The 16,285-nt window shown below is 47.0% G+C and overlaps 1 protein-coding gene and 1 long non-coding RNA gene across 7 annotated transcripts in view; one reads left to right on the top strand and one right to left on the bottom strand.

The window, feature by feature from the left end:
- The window catches only part of LOC116981222 (prominin-1-A-like), a 50,075-nt gene extending 46,157 nt beyond the window's left edge, over nt 1–3,918 (bottom strand). For 4 of the 6 annotated variants that reach the window (XM_033034076.1, XM_033034071.1, XM_033034074.1 and 1 more), the window contains exons 1-2: nt 3,611–3,918; nt 1,904–2,297 (exon numbers count right to left, since the gene is read on the bottom strand). In XM_033034076.1, coding sequence (XP_032889967.1) covers nt 1,904–2,147 — 244 coding nt within the window. In that variant the 5' untranslated portion in view covers nt 2,148–2,297; nt 3,611–3,918. Of the gene's footprint in view, nt 1–1,903; nt 2,298–3,380; nt 3,496–3,548 lie in introns of those variants that run through there. The other 2 variants (XM_033034072.1, XM_033034073.1) reach the window with 2 other exon arrangements.
- On the top strand, nt 1,333–7,083 carry LOC116981223. Its single transcript, XR_004414188.1, has 3 exons — nt 1,333–1,366; nt 4,567–4,570; nt 6,987–7,083. It is a non-coding gene; the product is annotated as an uncharacterized LOC116981223 (long non-coding RNA).
- Nucleotides 7,084–16,285: the final 9,202 nt, after the last annotated feature.

Raw genomic sequence — 16,285 nt, 5'->3', positions numbered from 1 at the left:
GGCCTCCACTGCCTACTGTGGGAGAGAATTCCACAGATTCGCAACTCTCTGGGTGAAAGAGTTTTCCCTCATCTCAGTCCTAAATGGCCTACCCCTTATTCTTAAACTAATACACTTCTATTAGGTCTCCTCTCAACCTCCAGCCTTCCAGAGAAAACAATCCAAAACTCTCCAAACTCTCCCTGTAGCTAATAACCCCCATAATCCAGGCAAAATGGTGCTAAACCTCCTCTGCAACCTTTCCAAAGCCTCCACAAAGCTTCCTGGAATGGAACGATCAGAACTGCACACAATGCTCCAAATGTGGCCTGACCAAAGTCCCATAGACGTATCTGCATCATGACTTCCTGAAGACACCTCAAAGATGCACGGGTAGGTAGGTTTAAATGTTTTTGTTCTTTTAGAGATACAGCGCGGAAACAGGCCCTTCGGCCCACTGGGGCTGCACCTACCAGCGATCCCCACGTATTAACACTCTCCTGCACCCACTTGGGACAATTTTTACATTTACCAAGCCAATTAACCTACAAACATGTACGTCTTTGGAGTGTGTGAGGTAACCAAAGATCTCGGAGAAAACCCACGCAGGTCACGGGAGAATGTGCAAACTCCGTACAGACAGCCCCCATAGTTGGGATCGAACCCGGGTGTCCGGCGCTACATTCACTGTAAGGCAGCAACTCTACCGCTGCACCACCGTGGCCGCTGTTAATTGGCCATTGTAAGGTCTTCTCTCTATGTACATGAGCAGTAGGAGATTTGAGGGATGGTGAATTGGGAAGTGTGTGTGAGAACATGTTACAGGGAATTAAGAGGGCCAGATATGCTGCCTGACCCGCTGAGTTACTCCAGCACTTTGTCTTTCTTTTATAAACCTGCATCTGCAGTTCCTTGTATCTCCTGGTAAAGAAGGCCTGTTGGATATTGCCATTCCTTAGTCAGGGCATCAGCTACAAGAGCCGAGAGGTTATGCTCCAATTTTATAAAACATACAGGCCTCAGTTTAGAGATACAATTATCATATACTCTTACGTTCAACTTCACTAAGAGTTGGTTAATCCCTTATGGTATTTTAATATTTTACACTAGTTAGGTTTAGATACAGGGTGGAAACAGGCCCTTCGGCCCACCAAGTCCACACCAAACACCAGTCACCTGTGCACTAGTTTTATTTTACACACTAGGGACAATTTATAGAAGCCAATTAAAATTGCAAACTCGGTGCAGACAGCACCTGTAGTCAAGATCCAACCCCGATCTCTGGCGGTGTAAGGCAACAACTCCACCGCTGCACCACTGTGCCTCCCACATTCCAAAGACGTGCAGGTTTGTAGGTTAATTGGCTTCTGTAAATTGTCCCTAGTGTGTAGGATAGAGCTAGTGTACGGGTCGGTGCAGACTAGGTGGAAACTATAGCAAAGGACATAGTTACGTTTATTTTAATTTTGAGATTTAAGGTGTTTGGTATCGGTGCTTAAGGTGAGGGGGAAATACATAAGAAACTCTGGCAACTTTTTTACTCAGAGGGTGGTGGGTTTATGGAATGAGCTGCCAGAGGAGGTAGTTCAGGCAGGTCCTTTAATAGTATTTAAAAGACAGTTGGGTAGGTACATGGATAGGAAAGGTTTAGAGTTTACATGGGTCAAACGGGGCAGGTGGGACTATCTTAGATGTGGCAGCTAGTTTGGCATTGACGAGCTAGGCCAAAGAGCCTGTTTCCATGCTCCACATCCCTCTAAAGGTTTCCTATCCATGTACCTATCCAAGTGTCTTTCAAATGTTGTTATAATACCGGCCTCAATTACCCCCTATGGCAGCTTGTTCCATAGACTTTGTGACCCAATGGTACTTTTCCATTCCCCTGCTCGCGTCATGCTTATCTGATCAGCAGGAGTTTACTCACCAGTTGGGAAGGGGTTGGGCTGTACGGTGTTGAGGAAGCTGTGCACCATGTTGTGAAAGGTGGCCATCCCGCCAGCGATGGGTTTGGCGTTGCCGTTGTACTGAGGTTCGGGCAGCTCAGCGGAGAAGCCCTCCATCTTGTTGCAGTCTTTATCAGAAGAGGCAGACGTGGAGAAGGCAAGGATGGCAAGCACCGCCAGTTCACATCTGAAAGGAGACAGGAGCCTCCAGAAAGCCATGACCATCGCAAAGGGATCCGCCAACGTTAGCAAATCTCTCTTCCCTCTTCACAGCCACGTATTGTCTGGGCGAGAACACTCTCTCCCTGTCAGGGGTGTTTGGTTTAAAGCTGCAAAGACTGGACTGAGTGTCTGGGATGGAGTTTGATTCACAAACTAAAGAGACAAACAAATAAACATTAGCGAGCTGTAATAAAAATGAATTGCAGATGCTGGCTTATACCAAAGCTGCTGGAGTTACTCAGTGGGTCAGGCAGCAGCTCTGGAGAAAAGGAATAGGTGACATTTCAGGTGGCGGCCCCTTGTCTGAAGAGTTTTAGAATCCTTTAGACTTTACTTTTAAACTTTAGAGATACAGTGTGTAAAGAGGCCCTTTGGCTCGATTAGTCCACACCACCCTGTACACTAGCACTATCCTACACACTTTACAATTTTTACCAAAGCCAATTGACCTACAAACTTGTACATCTTTGGACTACGGGAAAAAACCCACAGGGTCACAGGGAGAATGTACAAACTCCGTACAGACAGCATCCCTGGTCAGGATCAAACCCAGGTCTCTGGCACTGCAAGGCAGCAAAACTACTGCTGCTCCACTGTGCTGCCCTAAACCACAAAGTTACTGTGAGAGTTAACTTTATCCATGCTCCTCATCATGACCCGAAACGTCACCTATTCCTTTTCTTCAGAGATGCTGCCTGACCTGCTGTTACTCTGTGTCTATCTTCGGTGTAAACCAGCATCTACACTAATAGGAAGGCTGTAGAAACAAAGAGCTGCAGATGGATCTCATATTCTTCATGGGTAACTTACAACCCCACGGTATGAACATTGAATTCTCCAATTTTAGATAACTTCTAACTATCCCCACCCCCTACCTCCCCATCCCTCCCCTGGGCCCAACCTGGACTCCCACCTATTTCTCTCCTTTCCCCCCAAATTCAGCGGGTGAGGCTAGCACCTATGGAGCGAGGGAAATAGGCAACGATTTGGGTCGAAACCCTTCTTCAGACCCGAAACGTTGCCTATTTCGTTGCCTATTTCCTTCGCTCCATAGATGCTGCCTCACCCGCTGAGTTTCTCCAGCATTTTTGTCTACCTTCGATTTTCCAGCATCTGCAGTTCCTTCTTAAACATCTGCAGTTCTTTGTTTTTTTCAAAGATGCTGGTTTGTAGACAAATCTGAAGTAGTAGCCTGACCCGTTATACATATCCTATTCTCCAGAGAAGCTGCCTGACCTGCTGAGTTACTCCAGCGCTTTGTGTATAATAGGAAGGTCGATCTTCCTTGTCGCTTCCTGACAAACTCTTAGTCTTTGTTCCACAGCACAACTTTGATCAAAACTCCTCTCACGTGTTCAAGTATAAAAATGTTAGCCCAACAGCAGTTTAAACGGCAGCACTCACTCTATTCTGTTCAGCTCCTCAGCAAAACCCCGTTCTGTTCGTTCCCTTGGTAAATGATTTACCTCGCAGATTTTGCTCGATGGTTCAGCATTTTTAGAAAGTAATTTCCTCTTGCCAAGCTGTTTCACGAGGATATGTATGTCGAGATGTGTTTCCTCATCGCTTCGGATAGAGTGTGGCAGTCTGAAGAGTTAAAGTCCACTTCTACCACATACCTCAGTTGTCGTTTACCCTGTGGGTTTTACAGCCCAGATTTGTGCTTCCTCCAAATCTTGATAATGTCGTATTATAATCAGGTGACCAACAAGCACACAATAGTGTGAACTCCCACAAAGAACACAGATCCCGCCTGCCTCGGGCTAAGTTTCACTCTGCTCTTGTCTATTTGTTTCTCAGCGGGGTGGTCGCCCGAGGAGACAAGAAGGATATTCAGCCCTTCCAGACTGCATTGTCGTTCAGTGAGGTTGCGGCTGATCTGACTGTAACTCCGGAATATGTGACATTCAAAGCTAAACAGGGGTTCTGAAGAATCTGGATTCTGTTCATAAAACAATACAATCCGAAGCAGGTATAGAACATAGAACTTAGAACAGTACAGCACAGGAACAGGCCCTTCAGCCCACAATGTCTGTACTGAACACAATGTCAGGTGGAGGCAAACTGGAGGAACAGCATCTCACGACTCAGTTTAACCAGACTTTACTGGAATTTATCTTGCACTAAATGTTATACACTTTATCCTGCATCTGTACACAGTGGGCGTCTTGATTGGAATCATGTATAGTCTTTCTGCAGACTTGATAACACGCAATAAAAAATTTTTCACTGTTCCTGGGTTCACGTGAGAATAATAAACTAAACTAAACTAAACCATTTTGCTTGCATACCTTACAACCCAATGGTATGAACATTGAATTCTCCAATTATAGGTAACTAACAAACTCCCCCTTCTCCTCACCTTTCTTTTTCATTGAACATAGAACGGTACAGCGCAGGAATAGGCCCTTCAGCCCACAAGGTCGGTACTGAACATAAACTAATCTCTTCTGCCTGTACCTGATCCATAACCCTCCATTCCCTGCATATCCATGTGCCTATCCAAAAGCCTCTTAACCGCCACGACTGTATCTGCCTCCACCCCTGGCAGCATACACCAGGCACCCACCACCCACTGTGTCAAAAACTCGTTCCACATGTATCCTTTAAACTTTAGAAACAATGAGCTCCAGATGCTGGTTTACAAAAAAAGGCACAGAGTGCTGGAGTAACTCAGGAAGGGTGTGCAGCTTTGGAGAGGATGCAGAGGAGGTTTACCTGGGATGATACCAGGGTTAGATGGTAATAGCAAGAAGGCGAGGTTGAACAAACTTTGTTTTCTCTGGTGTGTTGGAAGCTGAGGGGAAACCTGGTAGAAGTAAGTCAAATTATGAGAGGCATAGATAGAGTAGAAAGTCAGAACCTTTTCCCAGGGTGGAAATGTCAACGACTCGAGAGCATGGCTTTAAGACGAGAGGAGCAAAGCTTAAGGGAGATGTGCGGGGCAAGTTTTCTACACAGAGTGTAGTGGGCGCCTGGTAAGTGGTGCCAGGGCTGGTGGTGGAGGCAGATATGGTAGTGACGTTTAAGAGGCTTTTGGATAGGCGCATGGATATGCTGGAAATGGAGCGATATGGATCACGCTGAGGAAATTTAACGTGGCATAATGTTCAGCATGGACATTGTGGGCCGAAGGGCCTGTTCCTATGGTGTATTGTTCTACGTTCTACGTTGCAAATGCTGGCCTTCCCACTGAACCCTCACATTCCAAAAAGCCGTCAAGTTTGAACGAGGAAGTTGAGATCAAATAAATATTGGGATAATAATCCCAATGATTCAACGTATGTAACCTGGAAAATGTTGGTTAATACCAGTTATTGTTTGACAGATTCTAACCTGCAATCAGGTTGTCACGGAAAATAAATTAAAAAATATATAATTAGAAAGAAAACCAATCTCCCGCAAGGTTTCTTTAGCAACTAAAGACATTCACGGAACATTAATCCTGTAATCCTGGGTAATTAAGGTACAGAAAAATAATCTTAAAACAAGATCACTTTACTATTTGGATCATTTCTAGCAGATCTGACAATAATTAATGTTGATTAAGAACATTACTGAACATTTCGTGACCCCTCTAGGATTACGTACCGCACATAATACTTAATTTAAACAAATCGTACATCAGAAATATATTTTCGTTTAGAGATACAGTGTGGAAACAGGGCCTTTGGTGCCACCAACTTGACACCAACCATCGATTATCTGTCCACACTAGTTCTATGCTATCCTGCTTTCTCATCCACTCATTACATACGAGGGGCAAATTACAATGGGCCTGCAAACCTGCACAAAGGTTGGTGGGTGAATGGAATGAGCTGTGATGGAGGAAGTAGCAGAGCCAGGTACTATCACAACGTTTAAGAAACATTTAGACAGGTACGTGGATAGGGTAGGTTTCGATGGGATATGGGCCAAACACAGCCAGTTGTGACTAGTGTAGATGGGACATGTTGGTCAGTGTGGGCAAGTTGGGCCGAAGGGCCTGTTTCCATTTACACATCATGCTATCTCAGCAAGTGCCGGCAACATAATCAAGAACCAGTCTCACCCCGGTCACTCCTTCCTCTCCTCTCTCCCATCAGGCAAGCGATACAGAAGTGTGAAAACACATACCTCCAGATTCAGGGGCAGTTTCTTGCCGGCTATTGTCAGGTAACTGAACAGTTATCGGGGAACTGAAAGGGAGACGTGCGGGGCAAGTATGACTCTATGCTGTCTGATCTGCTGAGTTCCTCCTGGACTTTGTATTTTGCTCAAGGTTCTAGCGTCTGAAGTTCCTTGTGTCTCCAGTGGTATTTGTCAGGGATAGCTGGCAAACTGGGCTGGTAGCACAGCAATAATGAATTAAAATGGGTCTGGGCCAATTTTGGGCGTAGCCTTGGCAACACAAAAGCAGAGTCCTTTGGTAAGTTTGAAACTTGGCCTGGTTGGTTGATAATTGACTTAGCAGGTACGTTCAGTACACTGATAACAAAGGGGAAGAAGCTGTTCCGTGCTTTCCAGCTTTTTGTATCGCTAGCCTGACGGGAGAGGGGAGAAGAGGGAATGGCCGGGGATTGAGTGGTGATGCATAAAAGTGCGGATGCTGGAATCTAGAGCAAATAGAGAACACAGCACAGGGCGGCACGGTGGTGCAGCGGTAGAGTTGCTGCCTTACCTTGTTGGTGACCCGGGTTCGATCCTGACTATGGGTTGCTGTCTGTATGGAGTTTGTACGTTCTTCATGTGGCCGCATAGGTTTTCTCCGGGTGCTCCAGTTTCCTCTCGCACTCCACGCACGTGCAGGTTTGTAGGTTAATTGGCTTTGGTAAAATTGTAAAAATTGTCCCAGGTGCAGAGGGTAGCGCTGGTGTACGGGCTGATCACTGGTCGGTGCAGACTCGTTGGCCTGAAGGGCCTGTTTCCGTTCTGTATCTCCAAACTCCAAAGTCTAAAAGCCCAAAGTCAGCGGGGAGGCAGCACCCGGCGGTGGAAATGGATTGATGCCTTTTCGAGTTGCGACCTCGCTTTGGAGTAGGGTGAGGAGGGGGAGGGTAGAAAGCTGGAAGAGTCTCGGCCTTGATTATGCTGGCTGCTTTCCCAAGGCAACGTGAAGTGTACATAGAGACGATGGGAAGGGAGGCTGCTTTGCTCGTAGTAACACAGAAGAATTTCACAGACAAAGGATTTACTGGTTGAAAACAAGTGGCGCAGTTGGTAGAGCTGCTGCCTCACAGCACCAGAGACCCGGCTTCCACCCTGACCGTGGGCGCTGCCTGTGTGTGGAGATTGTACGTTCTCCCGGTGACCACATGGGTTTTCTCCGGTTTCCTCCCACACTCCAAAAACATGCGTGTTTGTGGGTTAATTGTCTTTTGTAAAGTTATCCCTATGTGTCCAGGATAAAACTAGTGTGTACCGGTGATCGCTGGTCAGGCGTGACCTCGGTGGGCCGTAGAGGCCTGTTTCCACGCTGTATCTCTAAACTAAACTGAACGTGTGGGTTTGTAAGTTATTTGGCCTCTGTCAAATTGCCCCTAGTGTGTAGGGAGTGTGTAGGGATACAAAAGTGGGATAACATCGAACTAGTGTGGACAAGTGATCAATGGTCAGCATGGTACACAAAACTGCTGGAGAAACTCAGCGGGGAGGAGGTAAAGCGATAAGTGTAGCATCTCTTGCAGTTGCAAGGGAAAGAGGGCATCGCAAATGTCCTCATTCTTCAGGGAACGGGGGTTCCCCTCCCCTACTATAGATCAGGCTCGCACCAGGGTCTCATCCATACCCCGTAACACTGCTCTCTCTCCCCACCCCCCCACCCGCAACAAGGGCAGAGTCCCCCTGGTCCTCACCTTTCACCCCATTAGCCAGCACATACAACAAATAGTCCTCCGTCAGTTTCGCCACCTCCAACGTGACCCCACCACTCGCCACATCTTCCCATCTCCCCCCCTGTCTGCCTTCCGCAAAGACCCCTCCCTCCGTAACTCCCTTGTCAATTCTTCCCTTCCCTCCCGCACCACCCCTTCTCCGGGCACTTTCCCTTGCAACCGCAATAGATGCTACACTTGTCGCTTTACCTCCCCCCTCGACTCCATTCACGGACCCAAGCAGTTGTACCAGGTGCGACAGAGGGTCACCTGCACCTCCTCCAACCTCATCTATTGCATCTGCTGCTCTAGATGTCAGCTGATCTATATCGGTGAGACCAAGTGTACGCTTGGCGATCGTTTCGCCGAACACCTCCGCTCGGTCCGCATTAACCAACCTGACCTCCCAGGTGGCTCAGCACTTCAACTTCCCCTCCCACTCCGTATCCGATCTCTCTGTCCTGGGCCTCCACCACGGCCAGAGTGAGCAACACCGGAAATTGGAGGAACAGCACCTCATATTCCGCTTGGGGAGTCAGCATCCTGGTGGCATGAACATTGAATTCTCACAATTTTGTTAGCCCTTGCTGTCTCCTCCCCTTCCTCAGCCCTCGGGCTGTCTCCTCCTTTTCCCTTTCTTCTCCCCGCCTCCCCCCACCCCCTATCAGTCTGAAGAAGGGTTTCGGTCCGAAACGTTGCCTATCTCCTTTGCTCCATAGATGCTGCTGCACCCGCTGAGTTTCTCCAGTATTTTTGTGTACCTTCGATTTTCCAGCATCTGCAGTTCCTTCTTAAACACAATGGTCAGCATGGATTCAGTGGGCCGAAGGGCTTGTTTCCAAGCTGTATCTTTCAAGTCAATGATGAAGAGGGAGAGGTTAGGTCAGATGAAAAATCCTAGGATATCAGTCTGCAACTTCCTTACACTGGCCAATGGCAACCATAAGAAAATAAGACTTAGGAGCAGAATTAGGCCATTCGGCCCATCGAGTATACTCCGCCATTCAATGATGGCTAACCTATTTGTCCCTCTCAGTTCCATTCTCCAGTCATCTCCCGTAACCTTTGTGGTCCCTCCTTTTCAAGAACCTATCAATCTCCGCTTTAGAAATACCCATTGACTTTGCCTCCACCGCCGTCTGTGGCATTGAGTTCCACAGATTCACCACCCTCTGGCTACAGCAATTCCTCTGCATCTTCATTCTGAAGGTATGTCCATTTATTCTGAGGCTGTGCCATCTGTAGGCTGTCGGAAGAGGGGAAGCTCCCAGTTTGCAACCCCCTTCATCCCACCAGTGTTGAGACGGCCACTGCTTGCTGTCAGTTCCACCACCAGAATTCCCAGTGCTTCTTACAGATGCGCCGTGGAAAGCATTTTATCGGGATGCATCACAGCATGGTTTAGGAACAGCTCCATCCAAGACCGCAAGGAATTGCAAAGAATTGTGGATGCACGCAAGCCAACCGCCCTTCCATTGACTCCATCTACACTTCACGTTGCCTCGACAAGGCCACCAGCATAATCAAGGACCAATCTCACCCCAGACACTCCCTCTTCTCCCCTCTTCCATCAGGCAAGAGGTACAGAAGGTGGAAACGCACACCTCCAGGTTCAGGGACAGCTTCTTCCCATTTGTTATCAGGCAACTGGACCATCCTATCACCAAGTAAAGAGTGGTCCTGAACATATATCCACCTCGTTGGAGAACTATGAACTATCTTTAATCGGACATTATCTTACACTAAACGTTATTCCCATTATCCTGTATCTGTACACTGTGGACAGTTTGTTTGTTATCATGAAAAGTATTTTTGCAACAAAGGAACAGTTTCTTCCCAGCTGGCATTTGGACCATCCTACCACCAACTAGAGAGCAGTCCTGAACTATTATCTACCTCATTGGAGAGCCTCGGACTATCTTTAATAGGACTTTACTGGACGTCATCTAAATAACATTTAAATAAGTAATCGTAGTTTAGTTTAGTTTATTGACACATGTGAATTACAGTGAAAATCATGTGTGCTCTTTCCGCTGACTGGAGAGCACGCAACAAAAAAGCTTTTCACTGTACCACATGACAATAAACTAAACTAAACTAAACAGTCAAGCAGAAAAAGCGTTTCACCAGGAATAAAACCGAGACAGATTTCTGCGGCTGGAAGGAGTTGGAATTGAAAGCAGATGTGTGTTGGTTTGGAGTGACTGAGTGATGATAGCTTTGACACAGACCCTTCGTTACGGAGGTGAATTCCATCACAGGGTTTCAACACAATCCGCCCGCACATCACCCCCAAGCAAGGGGAAAGGTTGCACTGAGCTCCCCGCCATTGAAGGGATCCACATGAGGCGCTGCCTCAAAAAGGCAGTCAGCATCATCAGAGACCCACACCACCCTGGCCATGCTCTCATCTCAAGCCAGTGGTACGGACATTGATTTGTCTAATTTCAAGTAACTCCTGCGTTCCTCACCCCCCCCCCCCCCCCCCCCCCCCCCCCCCCCGGTCACCCACCCTAGTCATCCTACTGGGTTAATTGGCTTCCACTGTTCACATCCTTGTATCCCTGCACATCTTCCCCAGGCAACAATGGGCCGTTATAGACTCCACCCTTCCTGGGGTCATCTGTTACCGGCCCTGTTCTGTTCTGGCCTTATCTGTCTTATCTATCAGTCTGAAGAAGGGACTTGACCTGAAATGTCACCTATTCCTTTTCTCCAGAGATGCTGTCTGACGGGAGTCACTGGAGAACGCACTGACTGATTGCACCACGGCTTGGTTTGGTAAATCGAACGCCCCAGACGGGGGTTGCACGGTGGCGCAGCGGTAGAGTTGCTGCTGCCTCACAGCGCCAGAGAACCGGTTCGACCCTGACTACGGATGCTGCCTGTTCGGAGTTTGCACGTTCTCCCCATGACCAGGTGGGTTTTCTCCGGGTGCTCTGGTTTCCTCCCACACTCTAAAGACCTGCAGGTCTGTGGGTTAATTGGCTTCGGTAAATATTGCAAATTGTCCCTGGTGTGTGTAGGATAGTGCTAGTGTACAGGGACCTCTGGTCGGCGTGGGCTCAGTGGGCTGAAGGGCATGTTTCCGCGCTAAAATACACTAAACTAAGAAAGCAGGAGGCTGCGGAATGTGGTGGACATTGCCCGGTCCATTACGGGTACTGACCTCCCCACCATTGAGGGGATCTACAGGAGGCGCTGACTCAAGAAGGCGGCCAATATCAATAGACCCACACCACCCTGGCCACACTCTCATCTCACTGCTACCATTGGGAAGAAGATACAGGAACCTTAAAACTGTGATCTCCAGGTGCAAGGACAGCTGCTTATCAGACTTGTGGACCACACTGCCACAAACCTACCACAACTCTACCTCGGCAGTAAAACTACCATGGACTTTATATACGGTGCGGCACATACTTCGGATTGCGCTATTGTGGTCTGGTTTCGTAGTATTACTGATAATGTATCTTAATGTTAGTTATTGTATATTTATTTGTTGTGTTGCTGCATTAATGCGCATGTAAAGCTGCAGCAAGTAAGGCCTGGATAGAGTGAATGTGGAGGGGATGCTTCCTCTTGTGGGAGAGTCTAGGACCAGAGGCCATAGCCTCAGAAATAAAAGGTCGTACTTCTAGGAAGAAGATGAGACGGAATTTCTTTAGTCCGAGGGTGGTGAATCAGTGGAATTCATTGCCACAGACGGCTGTGGAGGCCAAGTCAAAGGATATTTTTAAGGCAGAGGTTGACAGAATTTTGATTAGTACTGGTGTCAGGGGTTATGGGGAGAAGGCAGGAGAATGGGGCTGAGAGGGAAAGATAGATCAGCCACAATTGAATGGCGGAGTAGACTTGATGGGCCGAATGGTCTAATTCTGCTCCTATAGGAATTTATGAATTTCAATGTTCCTGTCCCCGGGTGCATGCAGCAATTAAACGTTCTTGATTCTTGTCACTGTACAACTCTGTGATATTGTTATTGCTTTGTTATTGTCACGTGTACTGAGATTCAGTGAAAAACCGTGTTTGCGTGCTATCCAGTCAAATCATACAATACATGACTACAACCAAGCTACACACAAGCACAACAGGCAGTGCAAAGAGAAAAATACCAGCGGGCAGAATATTGTTTACTTTAGTTTAGTATAGTTGAGAGATTCAGCACGGAAACAGGCCCTTCAGCCCATTGAGTCCGTACCGCCCAGCGATCACACCATACATTAACACTATTCTACACACTAGGGACAATTTACAATTTTACTGAAGCCAATGAAGCCTACAAACCTGGAATGGTTAATTTGTAATGTGGGAGGAAACCAGAGCACCCGGAGAAAACCCACGCGGTCAAAGGAAGAATGTATAAACTCCGTAAGACATCACGGAGCGCCATCACTGTGTTACAGTTATAAAGAAAGAGCAGATATTTAAAAAGTGCAAGGAACTCAATGAGGTAGGTTTATTTAAAAAAAAATGTTTTTAATCAAAAATATTTATTCAAATATTAAAATAGTATTTACAATACAATAAAACAAAACACCACCATAATACAAGACGAACAAATATGCTAAGCAACTGCTAAACAACTATATTGCAATCCTTGTCCAGGATACATTCAACCCCCCTCGGTGCCCAGCGGTCCCGGAACTCCCTCAGGGTGCCCGTGGACAGAGCGTATTCCCTTTCCATCCGCACCCGAGCACGGACATATCCCCGGAAAAGGTGCAGGCAGCCGGCTCGGGTAGAGCCCTCCACTGTCTGGCGCCTTGACTCGCGGATGGCCAGCTTGGCCAGGCCCAGGAGCAACCCAACTAGGACATCTTCAGCCCTACCCTCTCCCCTACGCACAGGGTGTCCAAAGATGAGGATGGTGGGTGAAAAATGCAGCCAGAAGGCAAGGAGCAGCCCCTTTAGATATTCAAACAGTGGATGCAGCCTCACGCACTCCATGTACACGTGGTACACAGACTCTTCCAGCCCGCAAAAGTGGCAGGCGGCTGGCGAGTCTGTGAACCGCGAGAGAAACAGGTTGCAGGGAACTCCTCGGTGCAATACCCTCCACCCAAGATCCCCAATGTAGAGGGGGAGAATCCCTGTGTAGAGGGACCCATCGTATAGACAGTGATGGTGGGGAGTCTGGTTTGTGAAATAAATTGGACTACATCCACCTCAGCTACTCTTCCACAATCCCTATCTGAGTAGTAAACAACAATATTTATTATTGTTTAGATAAATAGTTTTAATGTGAATTATCTCACTCACTGGGACCCTGATCAGTTCTCTCCCTTGCTCTGACCAGTGTGGGTGAGAGACACAGTGATCTTGTCTGAGCAGCCTCCAGCTGTAGGGAGCGAGGGTGGCCTCCAGGTGGCAGTGCCTACCAGGCTCTGGGACCAGGGGAATGTGGAAACAAGGAACTGCAGGTGCTCGTTTACAAAAAAAAACACAACGTTCTGGAAAACATGGATAGGTGACGTTTCAAATTAGAACCCTCCTTCAGATTACATTTTGGGTCAGGACCTTTATACAGAAGGAGCCCGACCTGAAATGTCACCGATCTATGTTCTCCAGAGAGGCTGCCAGACCCGTTAAGGTAGAATATAGAACACCGCAGCACAAGAGCAGGCCCTTCAGCCCACAATGTCTGTGCCAAACATGATGCCAAGATCATCACTTATCAACCTGCACATAACCCATATCCCTCCATTCCCTGCATATCCATGTGCCTATCCAAAAGTGTTTTAAATGCCACTATAGTATCAGCTTCAGCCACCACCTCCAGCAGTTCGTTCCTGGTGCCCAGCACCCTCTGTGTGAAAAAAAACCATGCCCTGCACATCTCCTTTAAACTTTAGAAATAAGGAACTGCAGATGCAGATTAGGGAAAACTACTGATTATTCCTAATCAAGGAGGGTTAAGAGAGGATCCCGACCCAAAACATCACCTATCCGTGGATGCTGCCTGACCTGCTGAGTTACTCCAGCACTTTGTGTCTTTCCTTTAAATGTTACCCTTCTCACCTTCAAGCTGTACCCTCTAGTGTCAGCAGTAACCAGCACCTGCAGTTCCTTCCTAAACATTTGGTGAGTCTGAAGAATGGTCTTGACCCGAAATGTCACCTAAAAAAGATACAAAGTGCTGGAGTAACACAAGAGGTTGTGGGTGACTGGATAGAAGTATCTGTAGTTCCGTCCTACACTGTCTAGTGTTTGATCTTTCCATCCTGGGGAAATAAAATCTGATTGTCGAGCCTATCAGGGTTATCCACAACCCCTGGCATTACTCCAGCACTTTGTATCTTTTTTCTTGTGGGAGCAGGGGACCAGACCAGTAAGGAGACTTCTATATATAAATAGAAACAAACAATAATAGTGCAGAGACAAATAAATTGCACCCCCCACACACGTCAACGTAGTTCAGAGCCTAATTGGAGGTTGTAGTGTTTAATAGCCTAGTGGAGAAGAAGCTGTTCCTGATCGTAGACGTTACATTTTTCAGGCTCCTGTATCTTCTACCCAATGGCAGGGGTGAAATGAATGATGCGGGTACTATACAGAGAACTGTCCTGAGCTACTACCTACCTCATTGGAGACCCTCGGACTATCTCCAGTCAGACTTTACTGGACTTTATCTTGCACTAAACCTTATTCTCGTTATTCCCTTTATCATGTATCTGTACACTGTGGACGGCTCTGTTGTAATTATAGATAGTCTTTCCGATGACTGGTTCGCACGCAACAAAAGCTTTTCACTGTACCACTGTTCACTGGGCATACGTGACAATAAACTAGACTACACCAAACTATAACACCATTTAAAAGACATTTGGACAGGGGCATGGATAGGAAAGGTTTCGAGGGATATGGGCGAAATGCGGGAAATGGACCTAGTTTAGATGGTCGGCATAGTTTTAAGCTGAGCATGACAAAGTTTAAAGGAGATGTGCGGGGCAAGTTTTTTACACAGAGTGGCAGATGCCTGGAACATACTGCCAAGACATTCTTGCCATAGAGGGAGTACAGGGAAGGTTCACCAGACTGATTCCTGGGATGTCAGGACTTTCATATGAAGAAAGACTGGATAGTCTCGGCTTGTACTCGCTAGAATTTAGAAGATTGAGGGAGGATCTTATAGAAACTTACAAAATTCTTAAGGGGTTGGACAGGCTAGATGCAGGAAGATTGTTCCCGATGTTGGGGAAGTCCAGAACAAGGGGTCACAGTTTACGGATAAGGGGGAAATCTTTTAGGACCGAGATGAGAAAAACATTTTTCACACAGAGAGTGGTGAATCTCTGGAACTCTCTGCCACAGAAGGTAGTTGAGGTCAGTTCATTGGCTATATTTAAGAGGGAGTTAGATGTGGCCCTTGTGGCTAAAGGGATCAGGGGGTATGGAGAGAAGGCAGGTACAGGATACTGAGTTGGATGATCAGCCATGATCACATTGAATGGCGGTGCAGGCTCGAAGGGCCGAATGGCCTACTCCTGCACCTATTTTCTATGTTTCTATGTAAGGGTGGTGGTGGAGGCAGATACGATAGTGGTGTTTAAGACATAGGCACATGGATATGAATGGAATGGAGGGATATGGATCACGTGCGGGCATCGTTGTCAGTCAGCTGAAGGGCCTGTTCCTATGCTGTACTGTTCCATGTACTAACACAATGCATACTCTGGCTCCAACGTGTATTTTGATTGAGCAAAGAAAGGCAGAGTGGTTTAAGGAGGGAATTTTCTTTATTTAAGCGACATTATACCAGTAAGCCTAACATCTGTGGTAACAGCGAAGTTACTGAAGGGGAATCCAATAGGTAAGATAAACATGAATTCGAAAAGACAGGGGTTGATTAGGGATAATCAGCATGATTTTGTGTGTGGGTGATCATGTCTCACAAACTTGATTGAGTTTTTTGAAGTAGTGAACAAGATATTCGAGGAGAGCAGGTGGAAATGGAACAGTGGGATGTAAGAGTACAAGCACACGCTCCCCAGACAGTGGCGTCACAGAGGGACACAGCAGCAACGAAGGCATTTGGCACGATGGCATTCTTCAGTCAGCGCTTTGACTACAGAAGTTGAGATGTTATGTTTGGGTCGTATAAGATGCTGGTGAGGCCACATTTGGAGTGTTTAGTTTAGTTTAGTTTAGTTTAGTTTAGCTTAGTTTGAAGTTTAGTTTAGAGATACAATGCAGAAACAGGCTCTTCGCCACACTGAGTCCACGCCGACCAGCAATCCACGCACATTGACACTATCCTACACACTAGGGACAATTTACAAATTTACC

The sequence above is a fragment of the Amblyraja radiata genome, chromosome 15 (assembly GCF_010909765.2).
Source record: "Amblyraja radiata isolate CabotCenter1 chromosome 15, sAmbRad1.1.pri, whole genome shotgun sequence".
In the NCBI taxonomy this organism is placed as follows: domain Eukaryota; kingdom Metazoa; phylum Chordata; class Chondrichthyes; order Rajiformes; family Rajidae; genus Amblyraja; species Amblyraja radiata.
This window is presented reverse-complemented; position numbering and strand designations above follow the sequence as displayed.